The sequence below is a fragment of the Sminthopsis crassicaudata genome, chromosome 4 (genome assembly GCF_048593235.1).
Source record: "Sminthopsis crassicaudata isolate SCR6 chromosome 4, ASM4859323v1, whole genome shotgun sequence".
Taxonomy (NCBI): Eukaryota; Metazoa; Chordata; class Mammalia; order Dasyuromorphia; family Dasyuridae; genus Sminthopsis; species Sminthopsis crassicaudata.
The window spans coordinates 408222195-408237610 of record NC_133620.1 but is presented as its reverse complement, the minus strand read 5'-3'; the positions used below and the strand labels follow the sequence as shown (position 1 = coordinate 408237610).

General features: G+C 38.7%; 1 protein-coding gene across 2 annotated transcripts; it reads left to right on the top strand.

Moving 5' to 3' along the window:
• The first annotated feature begins 1214 nt into the window (after nucleotides 1-1214).
• On the top strand, nucleotides 1215-15152 carry DNTTIP2 (deoxynucleotidyltransferase terminal interacting protein 2). Of its 2 annotated transcripts, none has more exons than XM_074262726.1 (7): nucleotides 1215-1370; nucleotides 1990-3536; nucleotides 4629-4767; nucleotides 7806-7901; nucleotides 8840-9004; nucleotides 11746-11855; nucleotides 14490-15152. In XM_074262726.1, exons 1-7 carry the CDS (start codon nucleotides 1293-1295, stop codon nucleotides 14581-14583), a joined length of 2229 nt encoding a protein of 742 aa, XP_074118827.1. In that variant the 5' UTR covers nucleotides 1215-1292; the 3' UTR covers nucleotides 14584-15152. The 2 variants fall into 2 exon arrangements, with proteins under 2 accessions (XP_074118827.1, XP_074118828.1); XM_074262727.1 differs by lacking the exon at nucleotides 1215-1370 and adding an exon at nucleotides 1538-1864.
• The last annotated feature ends 264 nt before the right edge of the window (nucleotides 15153-15416 follow it).

Sequence of the window (15416 nt, the reverse complement as noted above, 5' to 3'; positions counted from 1 at the left end):
CCTATTTCCCCCCCCCAAATATATGCAAAGATAGTTTTCAACATTGTCCTTTGCAAAACCTTGTATTCCAGATTTTTCTCTCCTTTCCCCTCCCCCAAAACAACAAACAATCCCAGATATAACCTCCCATTTCTTAATGATTTTCTTGGTTTGCAAGATCCACTCCATTGCACTACAGGATCTGCAAGGTGAGTTGGGGTTTTAAGAAATCGCTTAGTGCACTAGCCATTTTTAAAATGGAGAAAAGAGGGGCTAGGTGACGCAGTGCATAGAGCACCAGCCCTGAATTCAGGAGGACCCGAGTTCAAATTTGGTCTTTAACTTAACATTTCCTAGCTGTGTGACCCTGGGCAAGTCACTTAACCACAGCCTCAGGGAAAAAAAAAAGAGAAAAGCAGCACGATTTAACTTAAGAAGTATTTATTAAGCAAAAAAGAAGGAAAAAAAAAAAGCAGCTCCTGATTCTAGGAGCCCATACTCAGTGGGGACGGGAAGACTAACTACCTTGTTTAGACGAATCTTAGGGAAAGCTTTCCTGACCCCTGACCTCTCTCCCAAACTACGTGGTTTTGTTTTGTTTTTTACTTCATATTTCTGCATTTGGGTATATTCTTGTCTTATTAAAATGTAAGATAACTTAAGTGGGGACTGCATTTCGTCACTGTACTTGATGAGCCCAGCACAGGACCCGATCGGAGAAAGGGTTTAACATTTTGTGGGTAGGAACGCAAAATTATAGCGGAGTGGGGGAAGAGGTCACAAAGCGAAAAGTGGGCACGCTGGCCTTGGGATCCGGGGTTAGCAGACTCAAGCTGCCTCAACAAGCAAGGCTTATCTAGTCTCCACCAGAAAACATGGAGACTGAAGCGCTGGGGATCGCTCAGGCTTGAATGTCCCTTTTCTTCCTCCAAACTCTGACGCAGAAGTCACAAAGAGGAGCCAAACGCTCGATTCCGGTTCTTGGCTTTTTAACCTACTTATCTCTACCCGGAAGTATTAGGGGAGGCGGTGCCCCTAGTAGACGGAGGACGGAAGAGAAGAAGCTTCTCGCCAGCTTCTTCACTCTCCTGGGCTTCCCCGGCTCAGTGATCTCCAGTTCCGGAAGCGGAACCGAAAAGGGAGCCGGAAACGCCTCGCGAGGAGGCACTCCGGCACTTCCCCCAGTGAGGTCATTTAGGGAGGGACCGAGAGAAATGGCTAAAACCGTATTAGAAAACGTATTTCCGGGGCGTCCTAAAAGACGGAAGTGTCAGGACGTGAAGGCTGCTACAGCTGGCGGCTGAGAGAGCAGAATGGTGTCCACCAGATCGATGCGGCCGGAGCGGCCTTTACCGAGGAAAATTATGATGAATGAGTCCCCGGGGCGCAGGGTAGGAGCCGGGCATTCGCTATCATCCCTTTCTCCTTCCCCGCCCCCGCTTTGCAAACTGTCAGCTCGAGCCAAGGAAGTGAGTCTCGGTTTTCAGGAAAGGGGCCCTCTGAGTGACGCGACGCGAGCTGGCCTGGCTGGCGCGGGGGAAGAGCGTAGTGACGTAGTGGCACATGCGCGCGGGGTTGCACGTGCGCAGCCCCGCCTTCCGTTGGCCCCGCCCCGTCCTGCAGCGTGGCCGGCCGCCAGAGTTGAGAATCTTCCCCTCTGCTCCCATACTTTAGGCAGCGTCGGATCCCCAAAGCCTTCGGACTTCGGGGCCGGGCTGTGTTGGAGATCAGGTCCGGTCAGGCAGAGCGAGCAGCCCTCCGGGTGGGGCTTGGTGCCGGAGCTTTGCCGTAGAGTGGAGGAGTAGAGCTGGAGAGGAGCCCAGAGGTCATCTCCCCAACGCCCCTCCCTTTGGCATATAAGTAAACTGAGGCCTAGAGAGGTCCGGTAAGTTGTCGGGGGTCACGCCGGGAGGCCGCTGCCGAGCTGGGGCTCCCGTCATGCATTGTTCATTCCCCGTCCGCACCCCTCCCTCCCGGTAACGGCGTTTCTGTTTCTGACCGTTTTTTCAGGTTTCACCTGCCCCCAGAGGAGGGAGGGGGCAAAGCCAACAGCCGGAAGCCATGAAGGACCCGAACGAGGCGGACTCCAAAGCCCCCCTGCAGGACTCTCCCGCGGGCAGAGGGGCCCGGAGTCGGAGGCGGGGCGCCCTCACACAGGTCACTGAACCGGTAACGGACGGGGAGGTCTCGGAAGCTGACTCCACTTGTTCTCACGCCTCTGGGCTCCAGGAACCCACGGTCCGGATCACTCGGAGAAGGCGCATCATCATTCCCTGCCAGCCCGAGTCCAGAACCAGGGCCAGGCAGAGGGCTGCTCGCAGCGAATCCATCAAGTCTGGCGACGAGGGTGAAGTGTCGGAGTCCGAGTCCTGCTCCTCGGTCCTGTCTGGCCTTCTGGCCTCTCCCGTCAGAACCCGAAGAGCCAGGCAGAGGGAGACCAAGTTCCGGCTGGATCCGAACTCTGCTTTACTGGCCGAAGAAACTTCTGACGCCGAGTCCTGGTGCTCCGGGATCTCGTCTGTTGGCAGCCGAAGGTCCACGAGGAGCAGACCGAGGAGCAGACCGAGGAAATCTAAGGAAGAAACCGAGGTGCGAGCAGGAGAAGGAGATAAAGATGAGAAGAGGGACGAGCGTGCAGTCCCGCCCCTGCCAGAGGACATCTCTGAGTCTGCGGGTGCCGACACTCCGAGATCCGAGGGCCAGCAGAGTGCTCCTTCTTCCGGAAGTACCCCCGGTCCGTGTAAAGATGAACTTCAGGAATCTGTGGGGGAAAGCGCAGAAGAGAAACCAAAACTACAGACAAGAGGGGAGAGAGGTACCAAGGCAGAAGAATCTTTGGAAGAAAAGAATTTAAATATTGAGCCTCATGTGTTGGAGAAGGAAAAAGAAACACACTGTGAAGAACTTGAGCAAAGCAGCTTTGAAAAACAACTTATTTCTCAAAGCCAGTCCACACCAGACAAAACCAAATTAGAGCACAAAATGACAGATGCGGACAGGGTAAGAAAAGCTTTTGTTCTTTTAGTTGAATGTAATATGGAAAGCAAACAGAATGAAAAGGCAGAGGAAATCAATGATATTACAGAAATTGCTGGTAATGAGAACAGTGACTGCAAAGTCAGCATCATTGAAGATACTGATGACGGAAAAGAACATTTAAAAGGTGATATAAGTCCTTCCTCGCTTTCCAGCAGGTCCCAAGATAACAATGATACTGTCCTGTTAGCTCTCAGCAATGATGAGGAAGAAGATGAGACTGGGGAAAATACCTTGTGTTTTATTGAGGATAATGAGCAGAAGCTTTCACCTGAAAAAGATTCAGAAGATAACCCATCAAGTGATGTACTTTTTGTCATTGATAAAACCCCTGGGTTGAGTTCTGATAAGAACTTTTACATAGAGGAAGAAAAAGCAAGTGAAGTAGCCAGTGAGCAGGAAAATGAAGTAGAAGAAGAAGAAGAAGAAGAAAGTGAAGAAGAGGAGACTGTAGATCAGGAAGAAAAGGAAGATGAGTTTATAGATGAAGATGACTTATTAAGTAACACTAAGTCTAACCAGTAAGTTTGTACATGAATTGAAGAGTGGGTTTCTTGCTTGAATGCTGTATTAAATTCCTTTAATTTTTCCTGCAAATATTAGATGAGTAAGCTGACCAGTGGGTCTGCAGGATGAATATTTTTTTCCCTCAGAGGTAGTCAGTATGGTTATAGATAGCCTTATCTCTGAAGCATATCACAGTGACACTTAGGTATTTTGAATGTTGGAAAGGAGCACTCATTTACTTTTACCAAGGGTTTTTTGGGCACTTTAGTTGAGACCAACTTAAAAAGAAAGCAGCTGTCATTTTTAGCTACTTTGTTGGGACTTGGGTTTCTTGATTGCAAAGTAAGTATCTGGGTGTTTAGGCAATTAAATAGAAAATTGTCTGCCACCAAGATTGAAATAGAGCATAAATAATTTTTTCCCCTTGATTAGTTTTCCTTCACTACTGTCTCATATTCAAACATACTTTAATTTGCAGTAGGTAAATATTTATTAACAAGAATAGATTGGTCTCAAAGCAAATTTGTTGATTCCTCATGAATTGTGAATAAGTTATCTGTTTGAAATTACCTAGGCCCTAATGTTTCTTAGATGTGTTACAGGTTCCCAACATTAGAGCTTAATGTGGAGGGGATCAGGGACCATTAAGTAGGTGGGCTAGTGTGTCATTGCATTTCAGAATTAGCACAGTAAAATGTGCTTTTAGTAAATTTCTCTTACCTGTTTGTATATTCAGGAAGAAATGGCTATTTGAAACTTCTTGATAAAGTCAAATATAATCTTAAGAATTATAATAAAGAACTAAATGTCTTTAAATATATAGGTGAATTAGGAATTTTAAAATTATTTATGAACTTCAAGAACATTTGAATTGAATTGTTAATTTAACAATCTCAGTAGAATACATTTGAAGATAAGTCTTTGAGAAATGGTTCCCATGCAAACCTCTAAGCCTACCATGTTAATTTCTAGCACATTCCCCATATGTATTTTACTTTTAAAATACCATTCATGTATTTTTTCCAGCTCTAAAAATTCTAAAAACTCTGTCCCTTTGTGTGAATATTTGATTCGATTTTTAAATTAAATGATAATTTTTCTTTCAGCTTGAAGTTGTCAAGTAGCAGCATAGACCCTGGTTTGAGTATTAAACAACTTGGAGGTTTATATATTAACTTTAATGCAGAAAAAATGGACTTCCACAAAAAGGCCCTTACACAAATAAAGGAAAAAACCAAAAAGGAGGTAAGTTTAATAACATATCCTTTTATTTTTTTTTCACACCACCAATCCTCTGGAATATATTTTCATTTTCCTTTATTATGTGCTCAATCTAATGAATACTTTACTGAAGTACTAAAAAATAAATAATGTTCATTCTTTCTGCATAGCATTTATTTAAGTTCCAGCTAGAGAGTCTTACTGCTTGCTTCAATCTTCTTCAAACTCTCTGTTCCTAGGAAATGTCATTTCAATACCATTTCTCTACAGAAAACTCCCAAATATATGTCTGTAGTTCTAGGATCATATTTCCTACTGTATGCTAACTATCTACCTAGGTGTTTCAAATGAAATATCATCTCAATCTCACTTTAAACTAGCTCCTCATTTGCCCTAGTTTTGTTACTTTTCTATCGTGTGTATGCACAATCCCTGTTCATTGCTACACCAATAATATTGATGTAATGTACACTCTGTCCCTTCTTATTCCTTCCATTCTTGCCAAGGCTTTCCAAGAATCCATCTGGTTGGATTATTTTAACATGTTTCTAATTGAGCTCCACATTCTCTAGTCTGCCATTTCAATTCATGCATTGCTGCCAGATTAATTTTCACAAATGATTATATCACTCATTTGCTCAGAAACCTTCAGTTAGATATTTGTCATTACCACATAATGCCCAAACTTTTTAAGATTATCCAAGGTCTTCTCAGAGCTTATCTCTAGCCTTCTCTATTCCTCCTTTTCATACATGGCATGTTCATCATTGTGAACTATTTGCTGCTTTCTGGTTTTGCTGTGCATTTTCCTTCCTCCATTCTTTGCTTTGCTGTCCCATCTTCTCTCCATCCACCTATTGAAATCTTGCATGTCTTTTAGGGACCTGCACAGATGCAGTCTCTTTGAAAGTTGAACCTGGTCTGCTTGCCCCTGGCAGAAAATTTTCTCTTCTTTCCTCTAACCCAGGGTCATCTTGCTAACATTACCTCTTTTATCTTTTCCTGAGTTTTTATTTCTATTATATTTGTGACCAGGCTGTAATTTTTGTGCTGTCACCAAAAATATTAGACTTCTCAGACTCTGACTTTACTCAGCATATGACCTTGGTCAGATCCCAGTTCTGAATCTGTATAATGGATATCATGGTCTACCATGGTCCTTAAAGCCCGTGTTTTATAGTGGATAAATGGGAGTGCTCTGTTTCCCTCATAGACTTTAGCCCTTAGCACAATATGTTACACATGCAGATATTTGATAAATTGAAGACATGGTGTTTGGACTTTTCTCCTTTGAATCATTTACTAGAATTCTATTGTACTCAGAAGTGACTTGGAACATCAAATCCAGCTTTAGAAGTGTCTGTAGGTTCATTAGCATTGTCCTCATATTGGTCCTCTGCCATCAGTGTTTTCTGACCCTCCTTCAACCATCTGTTGCATCTATTAATTCTGGCATACTCAAAAATAGAAGGAATGTAATGATGTGGAGCAGAAATACTATTTTTATAATTATGAGCAAACATGTCCAAGTAAATCAGAATGTGGAAGCAGTAAAGTAAGACAGTAGATGCTCTGTAAAGAATTCATAGAATTTTTAGAGCTGGAAAAAAACACATTTTCCAACTCTCCTAATTTGATAATAAAGAAACAGACTCAGAAACTAAGGTTTCCTTGAGTTTCATAGCCAGTCAGCAGTAGTGCTAGGACTAGAATTCAGGTCTAGACATTCTTACCCTTATGCCCATTCCTCCCGTATTCAGAGGAAAAAATTGAGGCTTACAAGTTAAGTGATTTGTTGACAGTCACAATTATTGTGAATTCAAACCCAGTTCTCATTTTCTGCCAATCCAAATCCCCTGCTCTTTACATTGTGCTGTTATGTATTCTCAGGTGATGGCCTCATTGCAATATAGGAAACCCAAGGAAATATCTCCCCAAATTCAGTAAAACTGTTACCTTGACTAAGTAGTAATTGGATTTCAATATCTGGAACAAAAACTCTATAAATAGCCAATGGAGCAAGACAATAAGACAATTTTTATCCATACTTGGGAAATTAACTTACATTCAGAAACATGATTAAGGTTTTTTGTGGCTCCCTTTTAGAGCCAAAAGTACCTAAAGTAGAAATCTTAATTGTTGCCAAAAGATAGTCATTTGCTCTCCCAAAGCAGAAGCCTTCTCAAACCATTGAAATGGCTATCTCTAGGGCCTTTTTTTTTCTGGCCACAGAATATGAAGATTTATAACTATTATACTAATAGAAAAAAGAGCTGTTATGGTTTATGTTGTTCATAATTCAGTCAGATTTTGTCAGAAAAGAGACTTTATTTACTCATTCCATTGCCTTACACATTTCATATATTTGTTTTATGTGGATAGTTTTATGGAGATAAATATAGTGGAGTACTGTGTTAGTAAATAAGTACTACATAATTATCTAGATCTTTTTAAGGTAATAAAATCATAATAGGTAGTATTGATGTCATGTTTGACTATGTGTCAGACACTGCTATAGCAGAGAAATACAGAGTCAAAAGACAATGCCTGTCCTCTAGGAACTTACAGTCAGAGATAGCATTCAAACAAATGTGTATAGAGTGAGCAGCATGTAGGAAAAGTGTTTTACAAATATAATCTTATTTGATCCTTACAACTGCCCAATTAGAGTAGTAATGTTGTTATCCCCCTTAACAGATTAAGTGACTTGCCCAGGGTCACACAGAAAAACTCCAAAGCTGTATTTGAACTCAGGTCTTAACTGATTTCAGGCTTGCTACTGAACTATTTTAATTACCTTTATAAAATGAATATATTCATAAACATTAAAGTAATGTTTAAATTAAATTAAAGATTCTTCTTCATAGTACCACTCATGTGGGATCTAATTTACACAAGATTTTTAGGAACATTGCTTAAAGCAAGATATAAGACACGGCTCCAATTTTTGGAAGATATAAATTTAGTCAGTTTAAAACACAAATTATAACTTGGTTATTTAACTTACTTTGACAGCATTCAGGGGCTCATTCATTTTCTCTCTTTTTTTTTTATTTTATTAGCTCTTGCAAAAAACCATAATTACTCCTGATTTTGAAAAGAAAGATTGCATCCCACCGTACAAAGAATCACAATTTCAACTTAAAAAAAAACGCAGAGTAAGTACAGAGATGTTGGTTTAACACTTAATGGCGGTAGAACAACGCAGAAATATTTTCAAGTAATTTACATTTTACAAAACCCTAGGTGGCACCAAAAATGTTTTTTATGTGTAGGATAAAGAGGTAGCTCAAGAATAGTGCCTATATGATTGTATAATTGATGTGTGACCAACCAGTATGGCATGTAAGAAGCACATATCAGGTTGCATTAATTAGCTGATAGCCATTTCAACAAAAGTCAAGTTCAGTCAGTAAATCTAGTTCTGTTTTGAATAAACATAGAGGCAAAATAATGTGGTTTTCCATTTCTTCCTACAGGGGCTCTATTTCCTACAGTACAGTACAGTATTTCAGAGTACTATTATGGGTAAATCATAAAGCTGTTTGTAGGTAAAAAAAAAAAAAAAAAAATTTAGATGAAGGTTCCTATCACTAATGTGAAATACCATAGGGGCATACAAACTTAATATCTTGCCCTTGAATAGTTTTGGAAGAACAGTAATTAATTTTACTTTTTATTTTTTTTCTTTGCCAAAAATAATAGGAATAAGTGATTTTCTAAAATAGAGATGAAATGAAAAGTTTGGTGTATTTAATTTTCTTAGAATTCTAAGTGGAGGTATTTTATAAGTTGTTATCAGAACCATTAGAATAGTATAGTATGTGTTAAATGGGAAAACTATTACAGAAATAATTGTATTCCATTTTTCTCCCATTTCTTTTATCAATATATTTAGAGTTGTCTGAAAAACCCCTTTCATATTCATGTATTCATTCTTTTTATACAAAATGAAAAAGCAGGAGACATTTTTGGTCCAAATTTAAATCTTAATGTCAATTCACAGAATATTCTTCACTGTGTAATTTGAGAGAAAGATGTTTTTGGCTGGCACATAAAACATATAATGATGTCTTTTCTGCAACCTAAATTTCAGGAGGAACGGAAAAAAACAGCAGGAGATGGCTGGTTTGGTATGAAAGCCCCAGAATTGACAACTGAACTGAAAAATGATCTCAAAGCCTTGCAGATGAGAGCCAGTATGGACCCTAAAAGGTTCTATAAGAAAAATGATAGAGATGGTTTTCCTAAATATTTCCAGGTAAGAAACACCATTCCTTTATTTTAATTTGGATTAATAGCTGTAATTTGGCTACCACTAGAGTCATCATTCCCTTTAGGTAGTTAATAGTTTATAAAAGGATTGTGTTCAAGAGCTTTTTAAATTAGGTTCTTCTTTCATCCTCCCTATGTGGTCAGTGAATAGACCTTTGTTCAGTCATTTTCAACTTTTCATGACCCCATTTGGGATTTTGCTGGTAGAGACATGAGTGCTTTGCCATTTCCTTCTCCATTTCATTTTACGGGTGAGGAAACTGAAGCAAACATCCTCCAGGTAGGAAATATCTGAGACTGTGTTTGAATTTGGATCCTTCTGACTGCAGACCTGACATTCTAATAAATTGTTCTGTGTAGGTTCCCTAAGAGGGAGGGAGGAGAGAAGAGAGACAAGTCAGGGACTCCGTCCAGTCTTAGACTTTTAGGCCCAAAAGCCACAAATGCCTTGGCATTAGTCTTCTGTTAGTTAAGCAGTAGCTGTTTTTCGCAGTGTCTGCCTTTTTCTATGTGACCCTGGCCCTCTTCCCCACCACCTTCTAAAAATTTAAGGTATATTTTTGTTTTTTTAAGATCGGTGCTGTGAGAAAGAAGCTCCAGGAAAAAAACGGAGTCTAGTTAGTAGTTTACTGTTTTTCAGTAATGTCCAGGCTTTTAGATAAAATTTTGGAATATTCATTATTTAGTTAGACTTGCTATATTCTTTCTGGTATATCATCTTAATGAAGTAGCTAATATTCTAAATTCATACTTACTCAATTTATTCTCAGGTGGATGAAGTATTAACTTTCTTCAAGTGCTTTTTGCAAAATAAAATTATTTTTCACGAAAATACATCAGAAACTGTAACCTTTGTCCAAAGTTGATGAAATGTTACAGTCTGTGGGATCAGCAAGGTCTCATGCTACACATTGTAGGATAAAATGTCACAAATGACTATTAGTAGAACTTACTGTGCATTGACCTTTTTGTTATGAGATGTAGTTTGGCTAAATATGTATGGGAAAATCAGGCCTTCTGTTCTTGTCCTGTTACATGCTTGGGGAACTTAACACTCAGGAAACTTCATTGTTTTTATGACAGTCCTTACAGACCTATAACTTTGTTCCATGTTGGTATTTTCCTACAGTTCTCAGTCCCTCTGACTTAATAGGTAGTTTTTGAAAGCAGTAATAGCTCTAAAAAATGAGGCTGTAGCCAACCTCCTTATGAATGAACTTTTCCAAATTAGTCCAATTCTCGGACTATATACACATATACATAAGCATGTTAATGGCCCACTTCCATGCTTTCTTGGAGTGGTTTAGTGGAGGATTTATCATTCCACCTTTTGGAAATAGGAAACTCTTTTTTCTCAATTCTGAGGATTATTCACACCCTCACATTTCAGTTAAGATCTGTCTTTTTTCCCACTTAATAACATTTTACTTTTTCCAATTACATGTAAAGATAGTTTTCAACATTCACTTTTTTAAAATTTAGAATTCCAATTTTTTTTTCCCTCCTCAAGACAGCAAATTTATCTGATTTACAAGTTACACATGTACAGCCATTTTAAACATATTTCCATATTAGTTATGTTATGAAAGAAAAGTCAAGATAAAAGGGGAAAACCAGGAGAAAAAAAAGGCAAGTGTGAAAATAACATGCTTCAATTTGTATTCAGTCTCCACAGTTCTTTGAATGTGGATGGCATTTTCATCCTAAGTGTATTGTAATTTTCTTGGATCACTGTATCACTGAGAAAAGCTAATTCTGTCATATTGATCATCATACAATCTTGCTGTTACTCTGTCTCCTACAATATGCCTCTCCTGGTTCCCTCTAATGCTAGAATTTTCCCTCTGAGACTGTCTCCCACTTTTTCCTGTCTGTAGCCTATTCATACATAGTCTCCCCGTTAGATGATGACTTCCCTGCAGGCAGGAACAGTTTTTGCCTTTCTTCACATCCCCAGTGCTTGGTGCTTAATAAATGCTCATTGACTTGACACCTCAAGGCTTTTTCACCACTGTGCTTTTGAAATAACCCAGGAGGAGATAACAAACAGCTGTGAATCCAGCTGCCCTCCAAAAAAAAAGTGAACATGCATCTATTTTCCCATTGTTTTTAATGCCAATAATCAAAAGTTCAAGTGGATGCAGTCTCCTTTCTTCTTGTCTTCTCACTCATTTTTCATTCCCTTTCCTACTCACCTAACTTGAACCCCTCAATTTGCCACTTTCATATTTGACTGACTCATGTACTAGAAGCCCTTTTACTTCCCTGAACTTGACCTAATCTTAGCCTATCAATTCCTGGATGAAATTTTACCATCTGTTTTTTGGCTCTTGTTCCTCGGCTCTACTGAGGAGTGGTATGCATTGGGGTTGATTTCAGTCCTCCTAGTCTGCTCTGATTACTTCTACTCTCACACTTGACACTCCCATCTCTGCAATTCCAGGCCAGGAACACTTCCCACTATGCCTGATGTTCTTGGCCTTTTGTAGTTCTTCTCATGACTGCCACACTTCCCTCTGAGGTTACCTTTCATTTTCCCTGGTTATATCTTATGTGTATAATTACTCGCCTCTTGTCTCCCCTGTTAGAAAGTGAGCCTCCTGAGGTCCATAGTTGTGTTTTTATCCCCAGCACTTGTCATTACCTTGTGCTTGGTACAGAGTAAACACTTAATTGATGCTTCTTGTCTTCCGCTTTGATACTCCCATTTCAATCCATCTTTTCCAGGTTGGAACAATTGCTGATAATCCCGCTGACTTCTATCATTCTCGAATTCCTAAGAAGCAAAGGAAAAGAACAATTGTGGAGGAATTGCTGGCAGATTCTGAATTCAGAAGGTAGAATTATTTTGGGGAGGTTTTAGTTAATAAAAATTTCAGGAAGACAGCATGCTATATTGGAAAGAGGCCTGCTTTTTGAATCTCAGTACTATTACTTAATAATAACTCGTCACATGTTCCCCTTTAGAGTTGACTATTTGAATTTTACATTATTCATTTGATCAACTTTGTAAGGTAAGTTCTATAGACAACATCCCCAATTTATAGATGAGAACACATGCTCAGTAAGGTGAGGATTATTCATGCATATACTATACCCAAATTCTACTGCTAAGTCACTTCACTTTTCTGTTTGTATCTTGGCTTCTCATCTATAAAATGAGAGGATTGAACTTAGTGATTTCACAGTCCCTTTTATATCTGAATCTTATCCTGTCTATATATTCCTACTTTAAAAGTATGTGATGGGGCAGCTAGGTGTGCAGTGGCTAGAGCACCAGCCCTGAACTCAGGAAGTCTTGAGTTCAAATCCGATCTCAGACACTTAACACTTCCTGGCTGTGTGTGTGATCCTGAGTAAGTCACTTAACCCCAATTGCCAAAAAAAAAAAAAAAAAAAAAAAAAAGTGCATGATAGGGATTTTTGTAATATAGATCATTTAAAATATGCTAGAGGAGCTTGAGAGTCAAAAGACTTTTATAATTGTTTTGTAAGACAACTGGTTACTTTTTAGTGAAAAGCATATTTTTATAGTACATTTTCTTACAGTAAAACTTATAATAATATATTGAAATGTATGTGAGGGGATGTCAAAAGGGGCTAAAGCTGATTAGATAAAATTTTACAGTTCTGAGGAATTACTAATATATAGTTAATGCTTCTGCCCTTGGCCTAAATCCTACGGGGGGGTGGGGGGGGGGCACAGTATATACACAAATGAGTAAATACGAAATGAGTTGCTTAAAAATTATGGGATATTGACCTCCTTAGAGGTGTTGGGCTTACTACTTTTGTTTTCCCAGGGATTCCTTCAAGTATGGGGTGGACTAGGTAGATGCTGAGGTACTTTCTAACTCTGGTCCTGTGGTCATTTGTGGTTGGAGAATTGTAAAGATCAGGAAAAGATTTCACAGAGGAAGGACAGAATGTGGTCCATTGTGTGCTGCCATAGAATGGGACTGGGGAGGCTGGAAAGTATCAGAATCCAATCAGGATGGTCTCACTAGAATGGTATATCAAGGAGGAGACTATAGAGGCACCCTGCATAGATCAGGATCCATGGAAGCTATCGAGATAGAAAATATGTTGTCTTTCAAGATGACCTATGTAGCCAGAAATATTTAAAGTTAATACCTTTTTTTAAAAAATTCCACCGAAATATGTTACTTATCATCCTAACTTATATTTAGTTGACCCTTTGCACATATACATGATGAAAAAGAGCTGAGATATCTTTGTAGTGTTGGAGGTTTACAAGCTTATTCATCTCTTGTTTATTTTTAGTAGATGCTTTAATTTACCTCATGTTATAAATCTTAAGCAGATTGTCACAGAAATGCCAGAACTATTTCAAATTGTTCTATCTCTTACAAAGGGTCTTAAACAGTAAAAAGTCATTAGTATTTATATTCTGGGTCAGAATTGGAGGGTGGCATTATGCACACATGTATTTGAGGAGAGTCTAGAACAAATGAAACCATGCAAATTAGGAAAATATGCCACTATTTTAAATGCCTGATTTTTTAAAAGAATTTTACTATTAATCTTGTTAAAGGGGATGGCTTGGTCTCAAGGAAGAAGTTTAAACCAGGTTCGACTCCTCAACTCTGTCCCCTAAGTTAATGCTTTTTAATCGTCCACTTTGTGTACAACTCCATGCTTTTGGTTAGGAAGGAGTGTACAGAAATGAATAGGACTTGTAAGGTATAGTAGAGGAGCCAGGTATATTCACAAATAATATAACAAGCATGACACAAGCTACATGCAAAGGGAATTAAGCCAGTTGGGAGACGGAGGAGGGGTGCTGCATTTCAGGCTCTGTTGGGAGTATCATTTCCACCACCACCGACACTGACCTGACACCTCTCTTTCTCTCTCGCTCTCACTCTCTCTCTGTCTCTCACACACACACACACACACACACCACCCTTCTTTAGGCCACTTCCTCATTCATCTTTGTTGTTTTGGGTTTAGCATGTTTGCTGTTTAAATCACTGGAAGGTTAACAGCAAAAGATTGTTGTGACAGCTTGAGTACATTGCCAAGAACAAAAAGCACTCCAATGGTCCTCCAGATGCATTGGCAATACAGTTTTTAATGAGAATATTTAATAATCTCTTGGATTTGACTTTGAACAGGGGCTTTATTTTTTTTAGACTGAAATACTTCAGTCCTTCCATGATCCAAGAAAAAAATGCGTTTCATTTGTAAACATCAACAAGGTTCCACTTGGGAGGGAGGAGATGAAAGGCATAGTCTTCCCGTTGTGATTCTTCAAAGAAACCATTTGTTTCCTCAAATGAAAGTAAATTAACTATTTGCTGTTAGTCTTTATTTCTTCACATTATTTGTTGGATTTAAAATGCTCTGTTGCATCTGAAAGTAGCATTTGAAGGTTGATAAGATTTAGAAAAATCCAGATTTTAATCTTTAATATGTTATACCTAATTGACACTTCAATGTCTTTTCAGGTACAATAAAAGGAAGTATACAGAGATCATGATGGAAAAAGCCAATAATGCAGCTGGAAAGAAGTTTCGGAAAAAGAAGAAATTTCGAAACTAAGATTTAGTTACCTAAACATACCCTGAAGATTTTTATTTTCATCTTCATTTTTCCTTTATTTTCCCTAGAGATATATTAAAGGCTACTAGTATCATACTAATAATATGCTATAGGGCTGGCCCTATTTATATAGCTTGTCCCCTAAGAAAGTGATAAGGGGAGTCTTGTGTGGATTTTTTAATTTTGCTGTTGAAATTGTTATGTTTGGTTTTTGGAGAAGAGAGAAGAAATCATGTGATTTGGAGATAAAGATGTGTAGATCTTTAAGAGACCCAAAAAGACTTAGAATGTTTAAAAGTTTAAAAATATCACTAAAATGTTTGCATTATCTTTTGGTTATTTCAGCAATGTAGAGAGTGCCAACATTTTCCAAGGCACTATCTCTTCTGCTCTAAAAATAAATGTTCTTATTGTACAATAATTTTTAGATTTGGGATAATTATGATCGTAGAATATCAGAGTGATAACATATCCTGTTTCATTTTACATGTTTTAGTATGAAATTTTACAGATGCCTACACTGCTGTATAAAAAAAAAATTAAAACTCATTTTAAAACTCCATTGAAAACTTAAAGAGGTAAGAATTATGTTCACTACATGAAACTGTTGTCATCTTCATATTATGCATTCCTCTCCTTTGGGGTGACAAATTATAGGAAGGCATTGAAGCTTGAAGCTAGTCATAAGTACATGATGTAGGGCTAGAAAAGTACCTTAAAGATCGTGTACCTCAATATAGCCCTTCATTTTACAGATGAAGATATTTGAAGCTTGGAGTGTGTAACCTCAAAATCCCATAGAAATGTGACTTGGTGGAGTGATGTTGACATTA